This window comes from Serinus canaria, chromosome 17 (genome assembly GCF_022539315.1).
Source record: "Serinus canaria isolate serCan28SL12 chromosome 17, serCan2020, whole genome shotgun sequence".
In the NCBI taxonomy this organism is placed as follows: domain Eukaryota; kingdom Metazoa; phylum Chordata; class Aves; order Passeriformes; family Fringillidae; genus Serinus; species Serinus canaria.
The window spans coordinates 2,307,841-2,328,784 of record NC_066330.1 but is presented as its reverse complement, the minus strand read 5'-3'; the positions used below and the strand labels follow the sequence as shown (position 1 = coordinate 2,328,784).

The following is a 20,944-nucleotide window of genomic DNA, read 5'->3' as shown; positions in this document are numbered from 1 at the left end:
AGACAGAAAGCAGGGCAGGGAGCCAATGCCAAAGTTGTGTCTTTCCATTATGAAGAATTCCTAATTCGATCTAAGGGGAAACAGCAGAGAGGAAATTGTTTTCCTTCCCTTTATATTGCTTTGAATTTTTCTCCACCTGTTTGGTTTTTAGGAACTTTTCGGGTCTTTTGGGGACTCTCTGGACAGCTCCTGGCTGCCGCTCCGGTTACGCTGGACACGGCACCTCAGCCCCGGTGTGACCCCGGTGTGATCCCCCGTGTGACCTCCTCTATGTAACCCCCGGTGTGACCCCTCCGGTGTGACCAGGCCAGGCTGCCCCCGTTGCCAAGGCAACGCGTCGCCGCCACTTCCGGCCGTGGCGGCGCGATGACGCCATCACCGCGCGCCGCCGCTCCCCGCCCGCCGCCGCCGCCGGAACCGGAGGAACCGGAGCCGCCCCCGCACATGCGCAGAGCGGGCGCCCGGCGGCCCGGGCCTCGCTCCGCCCGGGCCCGGCGCGGCCATGGGCACCACGGTGAGTGCGGGGTACGGCCCGGCGGGCGGCGGGGCCCGGGCCTCGCCCTGCGGCGGCGGGAGCTCCGCCCCGGGGCCCGGCGGTGAGGCAGCGCTCGCTCACTGCCCGCCGGGCCCGGGGGTCCCCGTTTCCCGGGGGGAATCGCGGCCGTGCGGGGCTGCCGGGGAAGGCCAGGCCGGGCTCTCTCCCGCAGCTCCCGCCGCGGTCCGTTCGGGCCCGGTGCGGGGTGGGAGGAGTTGGCGCTTCCGCTCCTCCCGGCATTTGTCCCTGGGCTCTCACCTTTATTTGTCATTGTCCCCAAGCCCGTGCGGCTCCTCCCGGAGCACTCCGGGCCTGCCGGAGTGTCCCGTCAGCTGCGGGCGGGTCGGAGCTGCCGGTGTGAGCGGGGAGTGCCCCGAGCCCGGCGGGTCCTGCCCGGTGTGCGCGGAGATTCCCGCCCGCTGCTCACCGTCCAGCCCCCTTAACGGAGAGGGAGGGAAAACTCCGGGGAACGAGGAGTTCTGGGCCTTTGTAACGGCCTGGGGAGGCCGCCACGAGCGTGGGGGACACGGAGGTGCCTCCCGGTGGAACCCTCGGAGCTGGGGATGGTGCCCCGGAATGACCCAGCTGGCCCCAAAATGATGGGGTGGGTGTCCAAAGCTTTGTGTGGGCATCACGTGTGAAATACAGGCTGGGGGATAATCACAGAATCACTGCACGTTTTGGGTTGGAAGGGAATTAAAAGCTCACCCCATCCCACCCCTGCCATGGCAGGGACACCTCCTGCTGTGCCAGCCTGGCCTTGGGCACTGCCAGGGATCCAGGGGCAGCCCCAGCTGCTCTGGGCACCCTGTGGCAGGGCCTGCCCACCCTGCCAGGGGAGGATCTGCTATTCCATATTCAGTTTGGAAAGTCTGTGCTCCCTGCATCGTGTTTCACGTGCCCCAGAGCAGTCTGTGGCGGGGGAAGGTGACCAGCACAAGATTTTCTGTCCTGGCATTGAGTATCAGCTCCCTGATTGTTCCCAGCATGGGTCACAAGCTGGAATCCATATATTGCTGAGTGCTGGGCTCTTTTTGGAGTCTTCATGGGCTTAAAAATTCATGCTTGAGGGGAGGCCTGGTAATTTTGAGCATTTTAATGCACAAAATGAGCAAATTGAAAATGATTGTGTTGTTTTGTCTTTTAGATCAGCTCCTGTGCAGAGAGTTGTGAGTTTATGAAGCACCTCAGCAGTTTCTGTCGCTCTTCCTAGAAGGTGTCACAGGAAAACTTCACTTTTTTGTTCCAAGAATTCAGTGGCATCCCAGAACGGCAGCGAGTCGGATGGCAGCACCCCTAAAATGTAATAATTCAGAGTTTGTTTTGTTCTCCCAGCGTTCCAGTGTTGATAGTTGAGTTCATCCAAAGAGCATGAACCCACCAAAGGCTGTTTGTTCCCGGGGTGGGCACAGCAACTGTGCAAGAGTTTGCTGGAAAAGTTGGTGAGGGAAGTTGCAAGGAGAGGCTGCACCATCAGGAATGGAGTGCTCTGAATCCCCAGCATGGGATTTTTGACCTGTCTTGCTTTAGTCCTCCAAAAATATCTTTGAGAGCAAACTGTGAGCAGTTCACAGCCATCATGTGGGAAGTGTGTGGGGGTCACATGCTCCAGAACTGGCTTGGGTTTAGGCAGTGTTGGTTCAGAGTCTGAGCAGTTCCTGTGCCTTGCAAAAGCCACATTTCTGACTGGCATTTCCTGGCTCCAGACTGTAAATAGGGCAAGGGGCACCCAAAATTATGAGGCTGTCTGTGATGACTGGGGAGAACCCTTGGTTTCCCAAATTCCTTATATCATAATTTAGCCCTTACTCCTTTTCAGGAGTCCCTGATCCATGTAGAGCCAATACTGCCTCACAGTTCTGTAAGGGCAAAAAGGAATTGGAATGTGGGGCTGAGCAGGAAAGATCAGAGCTGGAATTTCCATTTCCATGGAACTTGAGGCAGGAAGCAGGGCAGAGACTTCCCCACTGATACACATTGAATCAGAGAAGGATTTTGGTATCAAAACTACAATTTCCTGCAGCTTTATCATTTGCTCTGTGGTTAGTTCTGTTAGTATAGAAACTAAAGATTTCTTTAAGTGACTCTTGAATTGGTTTTAATTATAAGAACAGTCTGATTTTGAGTTCAACAAAGGAAAGATTGCCTGGATCTGAACACTTGGGTGTGCAAGGAGTCTGGGGAAGTCCCTGTTGTTTTCCAGCATTATCTGATGGCTGCATTGTCATTTCATAATTCCCGGAATTTGGCACATCAGAAGCCTGGGGTGAAGCAGAGAGCAGCTCAGAGGCTCCTGCTCATCACTCACACAACAACAATGGGTGTGTGGAAGGATGTTAGGATTATAAATCCTAAACACTGCAGAAGATCAAGATAATTTCACTTATCTCTGCAGGTCCCCAAGGGAAGGAATAAACTGGTGCATGCCTTTGAAAGGCTGCCTGGCCTTGCCTTGCAGTGACAGTGAGAGCACAAGGCTGGCCTGAGCCAGGGGAGGTACATCCTGTGGAGTGTGAAAAACATGATTGCCTCATTGTTCTTCCAAGACCTTCCATTATTTTCAGTTTGTTTATTTGGTGAAGCTTTGCCAAGTTTGGAAATGAGCACAAATCTGGAATCCACTTGCGAAAGTACTCAGAGAACTCTTTTTTTCTTTTTTTTTTGCTTTTAAAGGAAATGTGACCCCATGCAAACACATACATGAATATTACTGTTCTCACATGAATATTATTGCTCAGGTGGGTGGGCTCTTGAGGGTGGCTGTTAGATTAGGAGAGATCTATGAATTAGCCAGGATAATTTCACACCAAGCCTCTTTGCTGTGTTAACACTGAGTAGCATTGAGTAGCAGCTCCGTAATTGTTCCCAGCATGGATCACAAGCTGGAATCCATGTATTGCTGAGTGCTGGATTCTTTTTAGAATCTTTATGGGCTTAAAAATTCATGCTTGAGGAGAGGCCTGGTAATTGTGAGCATGAGATAAAGTTTATAACAGGCTACAACTGGTGCTGGCTGGGGAATTTACTTGGAATGTGGCACGGAAATAGAGTGTGTTTGTGTGGGGAGTAGGAAGCAAAGAGAAGGCAAATATGTTCTCATTTTGCAGTGATTAAGGGGGACCCATTGCAATGATCCTCAGTGTTCAGATCCTGGCATTTCCTTCTACTTTCCCCTGGATTGATTCGTTCCAGCTTTCTCACAGAGATTCTTCTTGAGAACAAAGATGTTTTAGGGGAAGAAGCTGAGGTTTGGAAAGCAGTTGTAAGGGAGTGCTGATATTGAAATCAGCTGGGATCAGTCGCTCTATTAAGCAATTTCAAGAGAACTGAAGCTTTCTATTGTCTGTGTTATTTAGAGAAAATGTCTCTTGTCCGTGTTATTTCTCAGCACCAAACCAATCTGCTCGCTGTGCCTCCCCGCAGGTGTCTCCCTCCGCGGCCATCCAGCCCAGGGTTAGCTGCGCCAGGCCGCCGGCCGTGTCCCGCTGCCACCTGATATGTGCCCCGCGGCTGGTGGCCTGGGCCGGGCTGCGCGGGGCGGGGCCCGATGCCGGTGATCCCCATTCCCCGGCGGGTGCGCTCGTTCCACGGCCCGCACACCACCTGCCTGCACTCCGCCTGCGGCCCCGTGCGCAGCGCGCACCTGGTGCGCACCAAATACAACAACTTCGACATCTATCTCAAATCGCGATGGATGTACGGCTTCATCCGCTTCCTGCTGTACTTCAGCTGCAGCCTCTTCACCTCCATCCTCTGGGTGGCTCTCTCGATCTTGTTTTGCCTTCAGTACCTCGGCATCCGCATCTTCCTGCGCTTCCAGTACAAACTCTCCATCATCCTGCTGCTGCTGGGGCGGAGGCGGGTGGACTTCAGCCTCATGAATGAACTGCTCATCTACGGGATCCATGTGACCATGCTGCTGGTGGGGGGGCTGGGCTGGTGTTTCATGGTCTTTGTGGATATGTAAATAAAACCAAGCGCATGTGGGATCAGGAGGTGACTTTTCTTCCAGCCCCCAAATGTGTCAATATCCTCCTCTTCTCTTTTTTTTTTTTTTTTTTTTTTCCTAATATAAATTAATTTATTTCTCAGTGGTAATTTTTGTGGATAAATGAACGTGCTTGTCTCTGGAGTTTGTATCTCTTTGATGGTCGAGGTGCCATTTTGATTATCAAAGTGCAACACTTGACTGGGTGTTTTATTCTTTGCACAGTGCAGGTTACTGTAAGTTTCTTTTAATCCATAAGAGCCTGTTTTCCTGCTGTTCCTGTGTTCTTGTGGCCATGAAAAAGGCAGTGATCTGGAGGACAGAAGCCAGATAATTTTGCACTCCACATTCTTAATCCATTTTCACCATTTTCCTAAAAATGTTCCTTAATGTCTCAGACATGTATTAAGTATCTTGTAGGTTTTTGTTTTGCGTATTCCCAATAAGAATCTGAGCCCAAAATTCAACAGACTGTAGGGCTTTGGGATATTTTTTCCTCTTTTATTTTTAGATTTATGCAAGACATACATCTGCCCCACTCTCCTGTTTCATCCACTTTAAGGTGATTATGTAGCTTTGAGTGGCTTTGTCCTTTTCAGGCATTTAGTGCTGAGTAATTGAGTCTTTCCCTACTAGCACAAATCCACAGGAGGATGGGAGCAGGGCTTGCTATCATTTGCTCCTGAAATTCCCAGTCACGGCAAATATGTTCTCATTTTGCAGTGATTAAGGGGGACCCATTGCAATGATCCTCAGTGTTCAGATCCTGGCATTTGCTTCTACTTTCCCCTGAATTGATTCGTTCCAGCTTTCTCACAGAGATTCTTCTGTCTCACGGAGCACAATGAGGTGAGACTGCCTTACCTAGGAGAGATGGGGAGCTGAGTGCAGTCTGAGCTGGCAATAATTGTTCCCTGAAATGACACAAATTGTTCCACCTCTGCAGCAGGGAGAGGGAGGGTCACTCCAGAGTGTTACCAATAGCTCAAAAAGGCAGTTGAATTTTAAGGTCAGTTCTACTGGTCTTGATCTAAGATGTCACTGTGCAGTCAGTTAAGTAACTCTATTTATGGAGCCCAGAAGCTGGCCTAAAGTTTATTTTTATTCTGCTTTTGTTTGTTTGTTTTGCCTTATGATGGAATATTGCCTTTTTCCCTGCATTCTTTAGGGAACTGTTTGAAAACAAGTTGGTAAAAATTATGCAGAACCTTTCTCCCTCCCTCCACAAAATCTTCGGGGTCAATCATAGGGAAATAAGCGAAAGTGAAATTACATAACTGGTTTTTTATCACCTCCTTGGTCAGAGCTGTGAGTTCCAGTTGCACACACGGAAAGATCCTTCCCATTTCGGCTTGTGAGTGGTGCAGTCTTGTGCTGACACACTTTGGTTTGGAGGCTTGTGGATAGAAAATAGAGAAATTTCTATGTGGAGCCCAAAGCTGAAGCACTCCCCAAAATTCTTTCATTATGGAGTGTTACAGATAACGCAGCTGAACAGCAGAGCTGAATAAATAATGGCCACGGTGGTGTGAACTTTAGATTAGCCCCAAGAGAGCCAAAGGCTCTTTCTGCAGCAAAGATGCAGCATCAGCATCTGTCACCAACTGGTGTCTGGAACTTTCCTCCCAACAGAGAGCTCCCCAGAGCCTTTTCTGGGCTTGTTCTGTGGACCCCAGCTGCTGACTGTCCTGTAGGGGTGAGCTGCAGCTCGCTCTGTGTGCAGAGATCTCCCAGGAATGCCCAGCCCGGTGCTCCCTGCCCAGCGCAGCTGCCAGCCCTGAGCATCGCGGGCTGGGGAGGCTCTCAGGTGACTGTAATCCAGATTTCCTGCAGAAAACCTGTCACAGCCCGCAGCAAACAGCCCTGGCAGAGCAGCCGGGACCCTCCTTGGGTGGTGGTTTCACCTGGGAGTGGCAGAATTCCAGAGCTCCTCGGGTAAAAAAGGGGTGATTTTGTGGTGATTTGTGGTCCCGTGCCTGCCTGGTCCTCTGTGATGGACACACTCAACTGCTTGGCCAAACCTGGGGTGGTTTGAGGAGATAAAGGTCTGGGCTGTCGGCAGGTCGTGAACTTCTCTGGTTTCACGGTGTTCTTTGAAAACCCCCACAGGAACAGGGTGACACGGCCAGCTTTGATGTGTGTGCGCCTGCAAAGGGAGCAGCGATCATGCGATTAACACATGAATAGCAGGTGGTTCTTCCAGCGCTAATTTGGTCAAGGAACAAAGGAACTCGTGGGTACAAGGAGTCTCACAACCTTTTTCATCACTTGTAATTTGACTGCGAGCCAACTGCTTTATTCCATAAATATGACAGCCTGAGTGAGCCTTTTTTGAGCTGTCCCTGCTGAGCAGCTGCCGGGATGGGGGGATCTGCCTGGAGCTGGAGCCTCACAAGGTCACTCCTGGGGGCTGAGAGACCCTTGCCAAGTGCAGATGTGGGTAAGTGACTGATGCTGAGCAAAACCTCGGTATCACAGAGCATTAAAATCCCATCTCGGGAGCCTCGGGTCATTATCACGTCCTTGGTGAGCAGGAGATTGAGCCTCACTTTTATTGTGCCTTCCTACAATAAACCCAGGTTGGCCGCTCAGATTTCCACTGGCCCATTTGTTCTGAGGAAGAAGGACATGTCCTTGTTGAATCACAAAAAAATAACCTGTGCCAAGTGCCCAGATGTTCCTCCAGAGAGGCCCTGAGGCTGAGCTGCTTTAGCTCAGGGACTCCCCAGCTCCTTCTCCAAAGGTGGCCAAGCCTGCACTGAGAGTGCCCTGAGGGTCAGCTCTGCTGTGGCAAACAGAGTTAGACAACCCCAACATTAAATCATTGAGGTGGCCTCAAAGGCACCATGATGTTGAAAAATCTCTGATTTTTGGTTGTTACCAGCACTTGGACACCTTGGTGGTGTGATCCTACCAGCACATTGGGGAAGTGAAGTCCCTGTGAAGTCACGCTAGCAAGGAAGAGGAATTAATTTTCAAATTATTTGTTTTATGATGTAATAATTTAGACATTTTAGCTCTACCTGAGTGGAGCAATATTTGGCGCTTTTCCTCTTCAAAGCCTTTTCCAACTGGAGCTAATTAAACCTCACAACATCCCCAGGAGGTTGCAGAGTAAGTAAGATCTTGGGAATGGTTCAGAATGTAAATTCATTGGTTTTAATTTTTTTTTTTAAAGCTTTCAGGATTATTTTGCCAGAGTATTTCTTTCTTGCAGAATTGAGATTCCAAAACTTTCTTAGAAGCTGAAAGGGAGCCAAACCACAACTGAGGGAGGGAGAAAGGCAGACTAAGTGTTGTATTAAGTTTATGCAAAGAATAAGTTGAAACCTGGCATTATTAATAAAAGGACACACAAAACATTGTAGAATACAAGCAAGGAAACAGGGGAAGTTGAACTCTGCTTTTCAAGATGATATTTGCCAGAAATATTTCATGTTTTGAGCAGGTCCTTGCAAACTGTGCCTCATTGGGAAATTTCATGTTCTTTTGGGTACTTCATTCTTTCCAAATTCAGTGTTGGGAGGAATGGATCAGGCTCTAAAATATATTGTCTATCAAAGATATAAATGGCTTTAACTCTAAAATTACTGCAATTTTCATTCCATCATTCCTTCATGCAGATCCCATCTTGAACAGCGAGAGCAGATGGTTTGTCTGGATTGTTCCTTCCTTTCCATGTCTGGTCTTTAAACATTACCATTCCTCATCGTGGGTTAAAAACCCCCTCAAGACTAATCAGGAAAAATATTAGAAATACCAATTTGGGAGAGTGTGTCCCTTGCAGAGCTATCCCAAACCCTTTGGAGGATGAGTGCTGCTGGCTCCAGGGCTTGGCAGGTGCCAGGGGGATCCCTGAGGAGCCGTGCGGTGGCGAAGCCGCCTTGGGCCTGATGTTCAGCCTGGGAATGTTGGAAGGAGCCTGAAGTGTTGGAGTTTCACCTCGTTAACTCTTCAGAACATGGCACCAGCTGGTGTTTTGGGTGCCTGTAAGATTCTGGATGAAACATGCCACCTACATTAAACTTGGGTTGTTAACATGTTGGTGGATGGGTTGGGAAGAAAAAGGAGGAATTTCCTTTTCCTCTTCTCGTGGTGGTTGTGGGGATGTCCTGGTGGTGGGATGGCAGGGGGGGAGCACAGTTCAGGCTGAAGGTTGGGCTTGATCTTGGAGGTCTTTTCCAAAATGCATGATTTTGTGATTCTCCAAAACAGAGCAATGCAGGGTAGAGGGGAAGGGAGGAGCTGTCACTTCCCACTGAGGGCACAGCAGTTAATTCCTGGGAGGTGCTGCCTTTCCTCCTTTCCCTGCTGGAGCTGAGATGGCTGTGCAGAGCTGTAGGTTCAGGACAAAGTTGTGATGCCTCCTATGGGAACAGAGGAATATTCCTGCTGTGGTGGACACTGTCATTCCTGTTATCCTTGTGTGGAAAGTGCTACAGTGATGTTCAACAGCATGAAGCCCTGAAACAGATGCTGGACAGGACTTTGCTCCAGTGACTGGCAAAGCTGGAGTCCATGGAGCTCAGGTTTTGGAGAACCAGTATGGACAGGACCATTACAGCCCAAACTGGAGACACATTTGTGTGGCTGGAGCAGCCCACCATCCCCATGGGTGTTGGAGATGCTCCTTTCTGTTACCCCAAGAGCTGAAGAGTCACAGGGGAGAACTTGAAGGGGAAGGAGGTTTCTGAGAGAGAGCAGGATTTGGATAAGGGTGGATGGATTTTCACTTTCAGTAATAAGTGAATATTGAGCCTTTGCCATCCCCTGTGGAAGAACTTGTTTGCCCAGTTCCTAGAGGGAACTTTGGGGCCGAATTTTATCCCAGATAATAACTGCAAGTCTCAAAAACAGACTGGAGAGGAAACCAGCCCCTCACCTGCCTGAAGTCTCGCTGCAATTCTTCCCAGGGTTCTCCTACATCATTGGCTTGATTTCCCTCCCTCCTGGGGAGGTAGGAGACAGTGTTTACTTCCAGTTGTGGAGAACAGCACAGCACATTTCCCTTCAGGAACAGCTTTGGCTGTTCTGGAGCCTCCAGCACACACAGATAGAACGCTGTTCCAGCAAACACGTTGCTGGAAAATATGAAGCCTTGTTATCTTTCTGCATTTTTATTTAGCCAAACAAGGTTTCCATAGCTCCTGGACAGCTCTGCTGCTGGGGGAAAAAAAAAAAACCACCCTGTCATTTCTTCACCTGCCAACTCTCTGCACTAATTTTGTCTCCCTGCTTCAAAGCACTCGTCGTGCCCAGAAACCGTCAGTTCAAAGCGAAGTTTGGTCCAGTAATGAGCCAGTGAAAATTGTTCAGTGTGAGATCTCCCTGTGCAGCTCTCAGAGCTGTGCTGAGGTGGGAGCAGGGCTGGGCAGTGGGGGCTGCTCCGAGCTGCAGTCAGGGCTGGTGTTCCACAGGAGCAGCTTTAGGGGAGCAGATGAAAGGAGCATCCCTGCAGTTCCTGCATCTTCCCAAGTGACAAATTCATCTGCTGAGGGGAATAAAAAACCACCCCATCCCTTGCACAAGGAACTGACCACTTCTCTGTGCTGATGCTTGTGGGGCTCTGCAGAGCCTCTTCCCCCACTGACCTCCACCCCAAAACGTGGGATGTTCCCTGGGCTGGGGAAGTGTGTGAGAGGGAGCTGCTCCTGCCAGGGCTCAGCCTTGTGACACGGCCTGTGAGGGCCACGTCCTGACCTTGGATGCACAAGGCTGTAGTAAATCAGAGCCTCAAATGCAGCCAAAAGCCAACTTCTCCCTGCAAGGAAAACACTGTATGTAACACCAAGAGACAAATACCAAAGTCCTTAGCTGGTTCTTGAAAAAAAGAAATAAATCTCCCGTTGGCCCTGGTGAGAGTTTTGCCTGAGTAAGGACATCCAGATTATGCATGCTAATTAAATGAGCGACCCATCCCTTCAGAGTCTGCTCTCTGCTGGGAATTCCCTTCTGAGTAACTTGCTCCCAGTGAGGAAAAGAGTTGCATGAAAAATTTCCCAGATGGTGAATCTGTTAGAGAAAATCACAATCTGTTTGTGCCTTTTTCAAACAAAAAAGAGCACAGGAGACGCTGCGGAATAAATTTGTTGTTGCAAACCATTTGCTCAGTAATGGGGAGAATTTAGATGGGCAAAGAGATTTTTTTTTTTTTTCTAGAGGAGTTTCATCTCCCTGCCTCGAAAAATGAGGCATACTTTAAAAAACGAATCCCAGGGATGTATATTTGAAAAGCCCAACGCGGTTGCTTTAATGCTGCCTGTTCGTTTATTCCGACTTCAAGGGTGTCTGAAGCCGCCGGGGGACAGCGGCCTCGTCCATGCAAAGCTCCCGAGGAACAATTGCCGCTGTGTGCGGCACAAAGGGGCCGTTTCACAGCGCCGTGCCCCGCTGGGTGCCCTGCCAGCATCCCCGGGCACCGGGACCGCGCAGCCCCGGGCCCCCCGCCAGCCCCGCGGGCTCCGCGGCCAAAACCAACGCCGGGCACTGCCAGGGCTGGGGGGCACAGGGGGATGGAGATGGGCACTGGGGCCAGGCAGGGTGGGCAGAGGGGAGCTGTGGGTGCCAGGCTGTGCCCCAGGGGCTGCTCCTGCCGGCTGCCCCTCTGCAAGGGGACAAGGGCAGGGACCGGCACTGGGGAGGGCTCGGCTCTGTCAGCGCATCCCTGCCTCACTCTGCCTCTGCTGCCCCACTGGTGTTGCCTGGCCACGTTTCACTTCAAATCTGAATTTCATAAAAAGCTCTGAGCCAAGAAAAATCCTTCCAAGTTTGTCTTCTTTTTTTTTTTTTTTTTTCTTTCTTTTTTTTTTTCTGCTCTCGTTTAAACTTCAAATGAGCACTGCTTAATAGTTTCTTGGAAAGGCGTTTGCTTGCAGTTCTGTGCAATGTAGGCACTGTTACTTCCTTCTTTTCCATGTGAGGCTGACTGCAAACTGTCTGGTGGCAAACATGAAACCAGCGTTGTGCAACGGGGATGGGGATGAGAGGAGGGAGGCGGGGAGCAGCACAGGCCCGAATTTTCAGCGTGGAGCTTTCCCAGCAAAACTGATGGGGAATTCTTGTGCATACATTGCTTTAATCAGCCCTTTTAATAACATCAGAAGTGCTGGGAATTACATAACCATGCTCTGTCTGGGTTTTGCTGGGTTGTTGAGGAGAGATTTATGTGCCTTCAGGACTCACTGAGCCACAGGGACTGAGGGTCCAGCACCAGGCACGACAGGGACCTGCCCAGAGTTCTGTGCTCCAGCCTCGCCTTGCAAACCGAGCTGGCAGTGCTGATTTGCCAACAAATTTCTTATTTACTGTTCAGCAGAGCATCAGTTGTGACAAATAGACAGAAGAAGGCAGCATTTCACTGAAAGCATTTTATGTACTGACTAAGACACTGTACAAAGAGCTCCTCTGGGTGCACAGGGAGTCTGGGTTGTGAAGTCGCTGTTGGAGCGTTTGGGGGTGGGGGGGGCTGCTGTAGGGTCAAAATTCACCCAAATTGATGCATTTCTGCACTCTGGCTGCCCAGAGCCAGGGGAGTGCAGTGCCTGCTCTGTGCAGGAGCAGGGGGTGGTTTCCACAGAGATTGATTGTTCGAGTTGTGCCCGTGCTCACACATTGTGAACGCCCTCGGAAAGGGCTGGATGCAGAGAAAACACAGGAGGATTTTTCTGATCAGTAACGACATGATAGCCATGTGTGCAAAAAGGACAGGAAAATGTCATGCTTCAAGGGCTGTAGCTGCTTCCAGAGAGGGCAGGAGGGGCCTGGCAGGAGGGGGAATGAATGATGGGCATGCAGGAAAGGGCTGGAGGATTTTTGGTCTCTTCGTTTAAAGCATCGAGCACCAAAGGAAGAAGAACCAAGACTTGAACCTCTGGTTATAACTCTGTGTAAATGTCTAATTCTGCTGCAATCAGTGGCAAACTCTCAGTGCTTTCAGCAAGGTCAGGGTTTCACCTCATTTCCTCTCAAAGAAACCTGTCTTTTCTTGAGGAAATAAATAAACCAGTTGAAAGCAAAGCCTGGAAGGTCAAGTTGCAACACTCAAACCTACAAGAAGAAGGTGTACATTGTTTGTGTCCTGTGTCACACAAGAAATATGAGGCCAGACCCTGAATTCCCTCATTTCAGGGCCCTGCTGTGGGATTTTTCCCAGGCTGACTCTGCTGTAATTCCTGGGTTCTGCTCCTTCCTGGCTAGTGCAAGGGAGCAGCCTGGGATGGGAGGAAGGTGAATTTGCTTTTCCAGTGTCAAGGGTTGAATTCAGCCCAGGTGTACAAGCTGCACCTCCCTGGGGTTCCAAAGGCCCTCAGCATGATAAGAGAGTGGTTTGGAGAAACCACCCCACTCCTGCAGGCCCTGCTGGGCCCCCAACACCCACAGCTTGAACTCCACACTGGTAACAGAGTGCAGTGAGGCCACTGAGGACAGAGATGAGCAATGAGCAGGTTTGTTCGGGAAGAATTTCTTCACAGAAAGGGTTGGAAGGGGCTGCCCAGGGGGGTGGTGGTGTCCCCACCCCTGGAGGTGTCCAGGGAAGGGCTGGAGGTGTCCAGGGAAGGGCTGGAGGTGGCACTCAGTGCTCTGGGCTGGCTGACAAGGTGAGGATCAGTCACAGGTTGCACTCGATGGCCTGGGAGGGCTTTCCCAGCCTCGATGCTTCTGGGATTCTGTCATTCTGCTCACAGCATGCCCATGACCTTGAACATCTTTTCCCTCCTTCCAGCGCATGATTCGGGGGAGAGCAGGGGCGGGGGCGGCGGCGCAAGTATCGAAACGTTTGTTCAGCAATTGCTGCAGAAAGAAAAACTCGCTTCAATCCGCAGAGATGCCAACGGAATTTTTGTTTTGTTTTGGTGCTCTGGAGGCGAGCCAAGAGCGGGATGTTGTGAAGTCTCCGGCAGCTACTGCCTGCTTGTTCCATACCAAGCATAACTCCGGCTGTATTTTTATCGGCAAACTCGGTCCCACGCGCGGGGATGAGCGAACGGGAGCCGGGGCTGCTCCCGGGGCTGCTCCCCGCCTGCAGCCCGACATCCCTCCGAAGGTTATCCCCCTTCCCTGCCAGCTCTAGGAGGAGCAGCGGCTGGGCTGGTTGGGCAGGGGGAGCAGAAGCAGCTCAGTTCTTATTGAGGTCCCTGTTCCCCGGTCTCAGGGCAGGCTCCAGGCTCGCCGGGAATTTCGGGGATTGCTTTTGGCGTTCCCCGCGGGCCGAGGCGGTTTTGTGCTTTGTCAGCAGAAGGGCCCCGCTCTCTCCCTTGCACAATGGATCGCCGCTGGGTATAAATAGCCTTTCGTGGCTGTCACCTCGCTGACTTTAACGGCGATGCCCTGATTTATCCCTGCGTCTGGAGGATGCTTCAGGTGTGCGCTCTCCCCCCGGCACCCAAGGCGCATCTCAATGAAACAAACGCCTCTTTAAGATGCTCCAAGCACTGGCACTCTAAGCCCGGGGTTTTAGCCTTTTCCAAAGCCGGGATGGCACCAGGGGGAGAGCCGAGGCTGCTGTCGCTGTTTAAGCGCTACAACTGTTGCCTTCACAAAGGATCAGCTCTCAGAACGGGGAGACATCTTAAGAATGTCTGACAAATCTATGTACATTCGGGGACCGCGAGCCGCGCAGCCGGAGTCTGATGAAGGCAATTGAACATGACAGAGCTCCACGGGGGGATGGAGCCGATGCTTTACCTGCTCCAGCCAACCCCTGGCACCTCGGGGCTGGGACAGAGGGGGAAATGGGGGCTCTCTGCTGTCCCTCCTGTCTCTTTGTCCAGCTGCACATCTCGCTCTCATCGCTGTTTTCCACGCCACAGCCCCAGCATGGCCTGGGATCAGCGAGTGTTACCCATACATGATTTATCTCAGAGCATTACAGAATCCCAGCCTGAGTGACAGGAGATCTGTGGTGACATCTGACCAGGTGGCCCAGTCCATCCCTCACCCCTTTGCCTGGCCTGCACCCTGGCTGCCCCTTTGTTCCCAAAAAAACCCTCGAGGTGACTATGGATGCCTTTTGAAATGCTCATCGGCGCATTATCCATCAGATACATATTTACAATCATTCATTAAATTAGGATGTACGTTTCATTCTTCTTTCTTAGAATATTAATGCCTACTCCTGGCTGAAATGCCATATGAATATTCATTAAAAAATCAATCAATTCCTTTGCCAGGAATGATGTCATTTGAGCAATAACTGAAGCAGTAATCGAGCATGCTATGAAAAAACGATGAATGCCATCAGATCTAATGTTTATTGAACCCTGTGTGGGTAAATCACAGCAGGTTTTTTCCCATGCTTTTGTGTGCAGCCACTGGTGCTCCAGTTCCTCCTGACTGGTGCCAGGAGCCCAGCCCAGCCCCAGCAGGAGCACCTTGGAACAGGTGGGGGACATCCCACAGGGATGGATGGGTCTGGGGGCTGGGCAGGACATCACATCTGCCCAGCTCCTCATGGAAAGTGGCTGAGAAATTTATCTTATAACAATGGGACACAAAAGCCCCCAAAATTGTTGTGGGAAACCTGGAAAATTCATCAGCTGAAGGTTTCTTTCCAACAGATCTTTGGCTGGCAAAGCTCTCTCTCCTCTCCAGGAGTGCTGTCCTGGGTGGGCTGAAGCAGTGGCGTTTCTTGGGGTGCCCTCTCTGCTTTAAAGGCAGAGCTACCAGGGCAAACACAGAATAAAGAGTAACAATACACTTCAGGGGGGATCATCATTACTCTAAATTTTCTCAGACCAAGACTTTCTCAACAATAGCAAAGGAGCTGTGCCAATGCACAGGCCTGACTGCAGCTCCTGTGATAAGATCACACTCAAGTTCTGTGGGAAATATGAAGAGATTTGGCTTAACTTCAGCACCAAGAGTCACTCAATCCCTCACAATAAAAACCCAGACCATCTCCTGTCCAAGAACTATATTCCAGGAGATACCTGGGGATGCTCCATGCCCCTGCCTGCTCCACTGGCAGTGACCAAGACAGGAGCTGTGCTGGTTTCTCTGTCCATGTGCTACCATGAACAAGGAGAGCCCTCCCTGTGCCTGTCACCTCCTCTCCAGCGGGGACAGAGCCACTCCCGGCAGCACCTGCCGGTGACACAGGATCCCGGCAGAGCAGCAGGAGGAGGAGGAGGAGGAGGAGGAGCAGGAGCCAAGGTTACCCGCTCCCACCCCCAGCACTGCAGCATCGACTCGTGAATCAGGCTCTGACAGCGCTGACTTGCTGCATCAGTCACATCACAGACACTTCAACCCAAAATATTCCTCTACAGAAAGGAAGGGGAAACACAGACCGATTATGCCAGTCTCATTTACATGCTTAGCTGAGAAAAATCAAACGCCTGACTCTGTCTCTGGCAGTTTCTCCTCCAGGGTATCATCATCACCTGCAGAGCAGACACGTGGCCACCTCCTCCCCTTTCCAGCTGGCCAGAGTTACTTGCCCTGCAAGGCTGACCTGAGCATCTTGATTTAAAGGCATCTTGCTTGTGTTCCTGAGCACCCACACCAGAAATAGTGAGGGGTGTCAGAGGATCTGCAGGGAGAGCCTGAGCACCATTTATTGGCTCAGCAGTCAACTGAGTGGCCAGCTTTAAATGAATTGAAATTATCAACCAAGAAAGACTTTGAAAAGGTGGTGGTTGATCACTTTCTCTGGTCGAAAGAGTGATCAGAGAAATGAGCCACACTCTGTGAGAGGCCTGAAGGAGTCTGCAGGGAGTGTGGGCTGAGACACAGCCTGAGGTGTTGCTCCATGTCCCCAAATCCCCCAGGCTGGCCCCCTCCACATCACAGGGGTGCCCAGGGAGCAGCTTTACCTCCTCTGCCAGACCCAAAAGTGAAGCTCCTTCCCAGTTTTCCAAACTCTTTGAAGCAATCCCTGACTCCAGTGCGAAGCTGCAGCAGGAGCGAGTCCCTTGGGAGCTGCCTCAGTGTCCCAGGGCTCTTGGATCCAGCACTTTGTCTGCTCCCACAGCCAAGGGTCAGATGGTTCATAGGGGAGCAGAAATCATGGGCAGAGCTCAGAGAGAGAGCAGGCAGCCAGAGCAAGGCTGGTGCTGTCCTGTGAATTGTGCCAGCTCGACTGAAATACCATTTCTGATCTTGAGAGGCAATTAAATATCAGCATCATTCACCAGACGAGGCTCCATCCACCAGCACCTTGAGTCTTTAAGATGAAAGCAGATACTTTCATGGAAATTTATTTTAATGCTGCTCCTGGGAACACAGTCTGCAGGCTGTGTCCAGGGAGGTCAGAGGCTCCCAGGCCAGCAGCTCAGCTGAGCCAGGCTGTGAGCACCTGCCACGAATTAACACAGGCAGAAAACGCCTCCCAGGGCTGGGCTCTCTCTTCCTACACTTGCACAGGCACCACAGCATTATATAATAAATAATTACTCAAACAGGCCAATGATAGATGATTTTCTGTTGTTGTCCTGCTCTCACCTCGGGGGACCCAGCTGGAAACAAGCACCGCCTTGAGCTTCTGGAGCAATTCCCCAGCAGGATCTGAAGGATTTCTCTATTTACTAACAAGTAAAGCCTTTTTACACACAGCCTTGTGCCAGTTTAGGCAGGACAATGCAGCTGCCTCGGAGACATCTCATTTCTGTTTGTTTTAACTTATTCCTAATCATTTTAATGTAAATCAAATAAGCCTGGCTGGAGTCAAAATAATCCACATCTGCACGGTGTCAGCTGCGTGGCACAGGCAGTGCTTGAGCCTTGTGCAGAGGCTTCATGTGAAGAACTCAGAGATTTATTCATGGGATTCATAAAAAATAACAATTTTAACTTCACCCCGTCCCTGGAAGTGTCCAGTGGAGCAGCCTGGGATGGTGGCAGGTGTCACTGCCTTGGATTGGAGTGGTCTTTAAGGTCCCTTCCAAACCATTCTGGGATTCCAGGAACACCTGGTTCCACCCCATCACCCCATGAGTGACTCCTTGGTGCTGATGGGGGAAAGCCCTGGCCAGAGCAGGGGGGTGGCAGAGGCTGCCAGCAGAGCTTCCCTCTCCTGGCTGACATCACAGGAGCTGGAGAGGGTGGAGGGCTGGGAGAGCTGGAGCCATCCCACCCCTCTCAGAGCTGGGAAGGAGAAAACCCCACGGAGAAAAAAATGACAGAGCTGAACAGCCACCAAAGACAACAAACAAAAGGCTTTCATGGGTAAGGAATCATCCCCTGGGTGCTGTGGCTTTGGCTGAACAAAGATTTCAGGGGCTTGTCCCAAAATGTGGTGTTAACACTTCATCCCTCGTCCCATGTGTGGCACTGGAGGCTGTGGGGGACGTTCACTGTCCCAGCTGCAGTGGCAATGGCTCTTGTCACCAGAGGGCTGAGTGGCAGAGACCTGACGGGGTCACAGCCACGTCCAGAGAGCTCAAACACCATCAAAATGCCACCTCTGAGCTCCAGGCCTCCCAGGAGAGCTCTGGGGGCTGACATGGAAACATTGCTGGGCTGGAATGAGACCCCCCGTGACCCAGGAGAGATTTACTGCAGCAGGGTTAGAGCTTTCCCAGTGCAATCCACCCCAGGCAGGCTCCCTGGTGGGAGCAGAGAGAAATCCTGCAGCAGGAGGAGATGGAGACACCAGGACACGGGAGGCAGGGCTATCCAACCTCCTAATGTCCATGTTGCAGGAGGAAAGGTGGTGTGAGAGCCCCAGTCTGAGCTCTGTGGCTGACAGGGGTGCACCTGGAGGGTCACTGCTCCCAGGGCCAGAGCCTCTGCCCTGCTGGTTGCCACAAATTCCCACGGAACCAGCTTCTCCCCTCACTCATGGTGCTGTCATCTGGTTTTAGAGATTGTCTGCACTCCTGCAGAGGGAGCACAGCAGGCAGAACTCATCACCTGGCAAAGTGAGCAGCAGAGGAAAAGGCAGATCCCTCTGGCACAAAGTGAGGCACAGAAAGGAGGGGTTCTGATACATTTGGGGTTGGTTTTTTGTCACCATTCTCGGTGTCAGGCTAACCCCAGGGAACTTGGCTGGGCTGGAACAGAGCCTGGGTCCTCTCCTCCCCCCATGAGCATCAATTGTGCTGCAGGGCTGGCCAAGTGGGCCATCCCAGGGAAGGTTTCTGGACATTCTCTCCTCCTTCCCCCAGGCCTTGTAGCTCACAACCCAGCACAAATATTGGTCACACCTTGGGCTGGGGAGATAAAACTTATTCTACCTACAAAGCAAACTACAAAAATCCTTCCTAATGTGACAGCTGAAGTCCTCTGAAGGGTTGCTGCAGGATAAGGAGTCTCCTGGCAGACTCCTGAATTTTTGCATGTCTTCCAGCCCTGTGGGTGCTCAGGGTGATCCCACCACCACAAAGTGCTGGGAATCAGTCCAGGGGCATCCCCACCCCAGCACCTCTGGGGGCAGGAAGATTAGAAAGACCTTTTTGCTTTCTAAAGTTTGCTGGAAAGTCATGTCCCTGCACAAAATAAATCAGAGATTGGTGCAGCAATTGATGCTTTGCCATGGGCTGGACCCCAGCCAGGCTGGCTCCCTCACCCAGACATCCAGAAATCCACCTGGAAATCAAGCTGCAAAGTGTATTTTAGCCGCCTTCAGTGGCCTTAGAGCCCATAATCTGGAGGAGGAACAAAACCCCTGAAGCTTTGCAGTGAACAGTCAAAGTTCAGCTGCAGCCAGAAAGGGTTAAAGGCACGTGGGATGCTGCAGGATTGTTTCTTCTGCTTCACTAAACCACTGTTCAGATGGAAAAAAAAAAAAAAGTTAGCTGTTCTCCTGCAAGAATGTAAATGTTGGGTATTTTATCAAGTGATTTCTTCAGCCCTCGAGCCATTCTTCAATTTGAAATGCTAGATTGAAAAAAACGCAGGCAAGAGAGAGAGAGAGAAAGAAAATATTTCCGCAGCCCAGGAACACTTTGCAGACATTATGGAAAATGTTGCCTGGTTTGTTTCCTCTACTCACTGAACCAATCTTTCGCATTAAAATCAGCAGAGTAGTAAATAAACATGTTTTCATGGCCCTGGAGCCATTCTGAGACATCAAATGGTACTTAAGAAATGTGTCTTTCTCCATCACAGAACATTTTTAAAACGTCCATGGCTGAAGGGATGGAGATGCTCCTGGACTGGAGCATTAAGGGCTCTGCTGTCTCTCCAAGCTGGGGAGGCCCTGGGTGACTCTCAGAGCTGGGATCTCCTCTCCTGTTGGAGCCCTGGAGGAGGAACTGGAGTTTCCCAGCTCTGCAGCTCCCCGTGGATGAGGCTGGATTTTCTGAGACCCTCAGGGAGGTGCTGGGGGTTCCCAAACCCCAAATCCCAGCGCTGAGCCAGGGAAGCACCTTGGGGCCCCAGCAGTGCCCTGAGCTGTGTCCCCATGTCCTGTGTGACACAGGGACGCTCTGATGTGGCTGTGGTGCTCAGGGAGGGGCAGGGGACAGTGCTGGCCACCCCACAGGGCTGTTTGCCCCCCACGAGGTGCTTTGGGGCATCTCCTGGCCCAGGGAACTTCTTGCAGGAGATTTTTCTCATATTTCACCTCTCCCTGTGCCAGGTGGCTCCAAGCCCTGTCCAGGGACACTTCCAGGGATGCAGGGGCAGCCACAGCTGCTCTGGGTATCCCCACCCTCCCAGGGAAGGATTTTTTCCCAAAATCCCACCTAACCCTGCCCTCCCTCATCTGGAACCATTCCCCCCTTTCCTGTCACTCCTTCCTGATGAGCTGGTGTGGAGATGCTTCAATGAAAGCCGAGGAAGAGGAGCTGGGCTCTCCCACTGGAAGGGTTCTGTGGCTGCTCTGCTCAGAATGCAGTTGGGGACATATTTCTCATGCATCATTTCTAAAAAAAACCCCGAATTTATCTTGAGCAGAAAAGCAAATGTGTTTGTCCTGACCTGACACTGTTTTTTAAAGTGTCAAGTGCTAATGAAATTCCTCAGCCTTGAGCAGTTCTAGGCATTCAATGCTGATTTTTAAAATATGGGGATATTTTGCTGCAGATTTCGAGGCAGCCTCGAGATGATGAATGTTGGTGAGTGTGAGAGGAGAGAAACTTCCAGATCCAAAGAAGTTCTGACATAATCTCGCATGCAAAGCAGACAGCAAGAGGCTCCTGCTTTAAAGAGGTTTTTGTTACTCCTTTGAAATGCCTTTAGCAGACGTGGGGCCAACGCTGCACACTTTCATCATGCAAATTTGCTGATTTTCATATTTTGGGCTTAGGGAGGCAACAAAGCAAAAGGACTTTTTAAATTTTTTAGGCTGTAGGATGAAATTTGGAATGGAAATGTGCCCGCAAGGCTCGAGCAGTCCCACCTCAGATTGCTCTGCTTTTTGTGATGCTTGAAAGGTTTTTTCTGCAGGAGGAGGGTACGGAAAAGGGGCAGCCCTGGAGCTCTGGGTCAGCACAGGGCATCTCCCTGGCACATCCAGCCTGGGCTGGGATAAAGACCAA

General features: G+C 51.1%; 1 protein-coding gene across 1 annotated transcript; it reads left to right on the top strand.

Moving 5' to 3' along the window:
- Positions 1–391: 391 nt before the first annotated feature.
- Positions 392–4,527, top strand: TMEM250 (transmembrane protein 250). The gene is made up of 3 exons (XM_050981116.1): positions 392–514; positions 1,683–1,838; positions 3,959–4,527. The coding sequence occupies exon 3, from the start codon at positions 4,083–4,085 to the stop codon at positions 4,500–4,502; it is 420 nt and encodes a 139-aa protein (XP_050837073.1). The 5' UTR covers positions 392–514; positions 1,683–1,838; positions 3,959–4,082; the 3' UTR covers positions 4,503–4,527.
- The last annotated feature ends 16,417 nt before the right edge of the window (positions 4,528–20,944 follow it).

Coding starts and splice junctions, on each gene's coding strand:
- TMEM250 (XM_050981116.1), top strand. CDS start 4,083: ATGCCGGTGATCCCCATTCCCCGGCGGGTGCGCTCGTTCCACGGCCCG.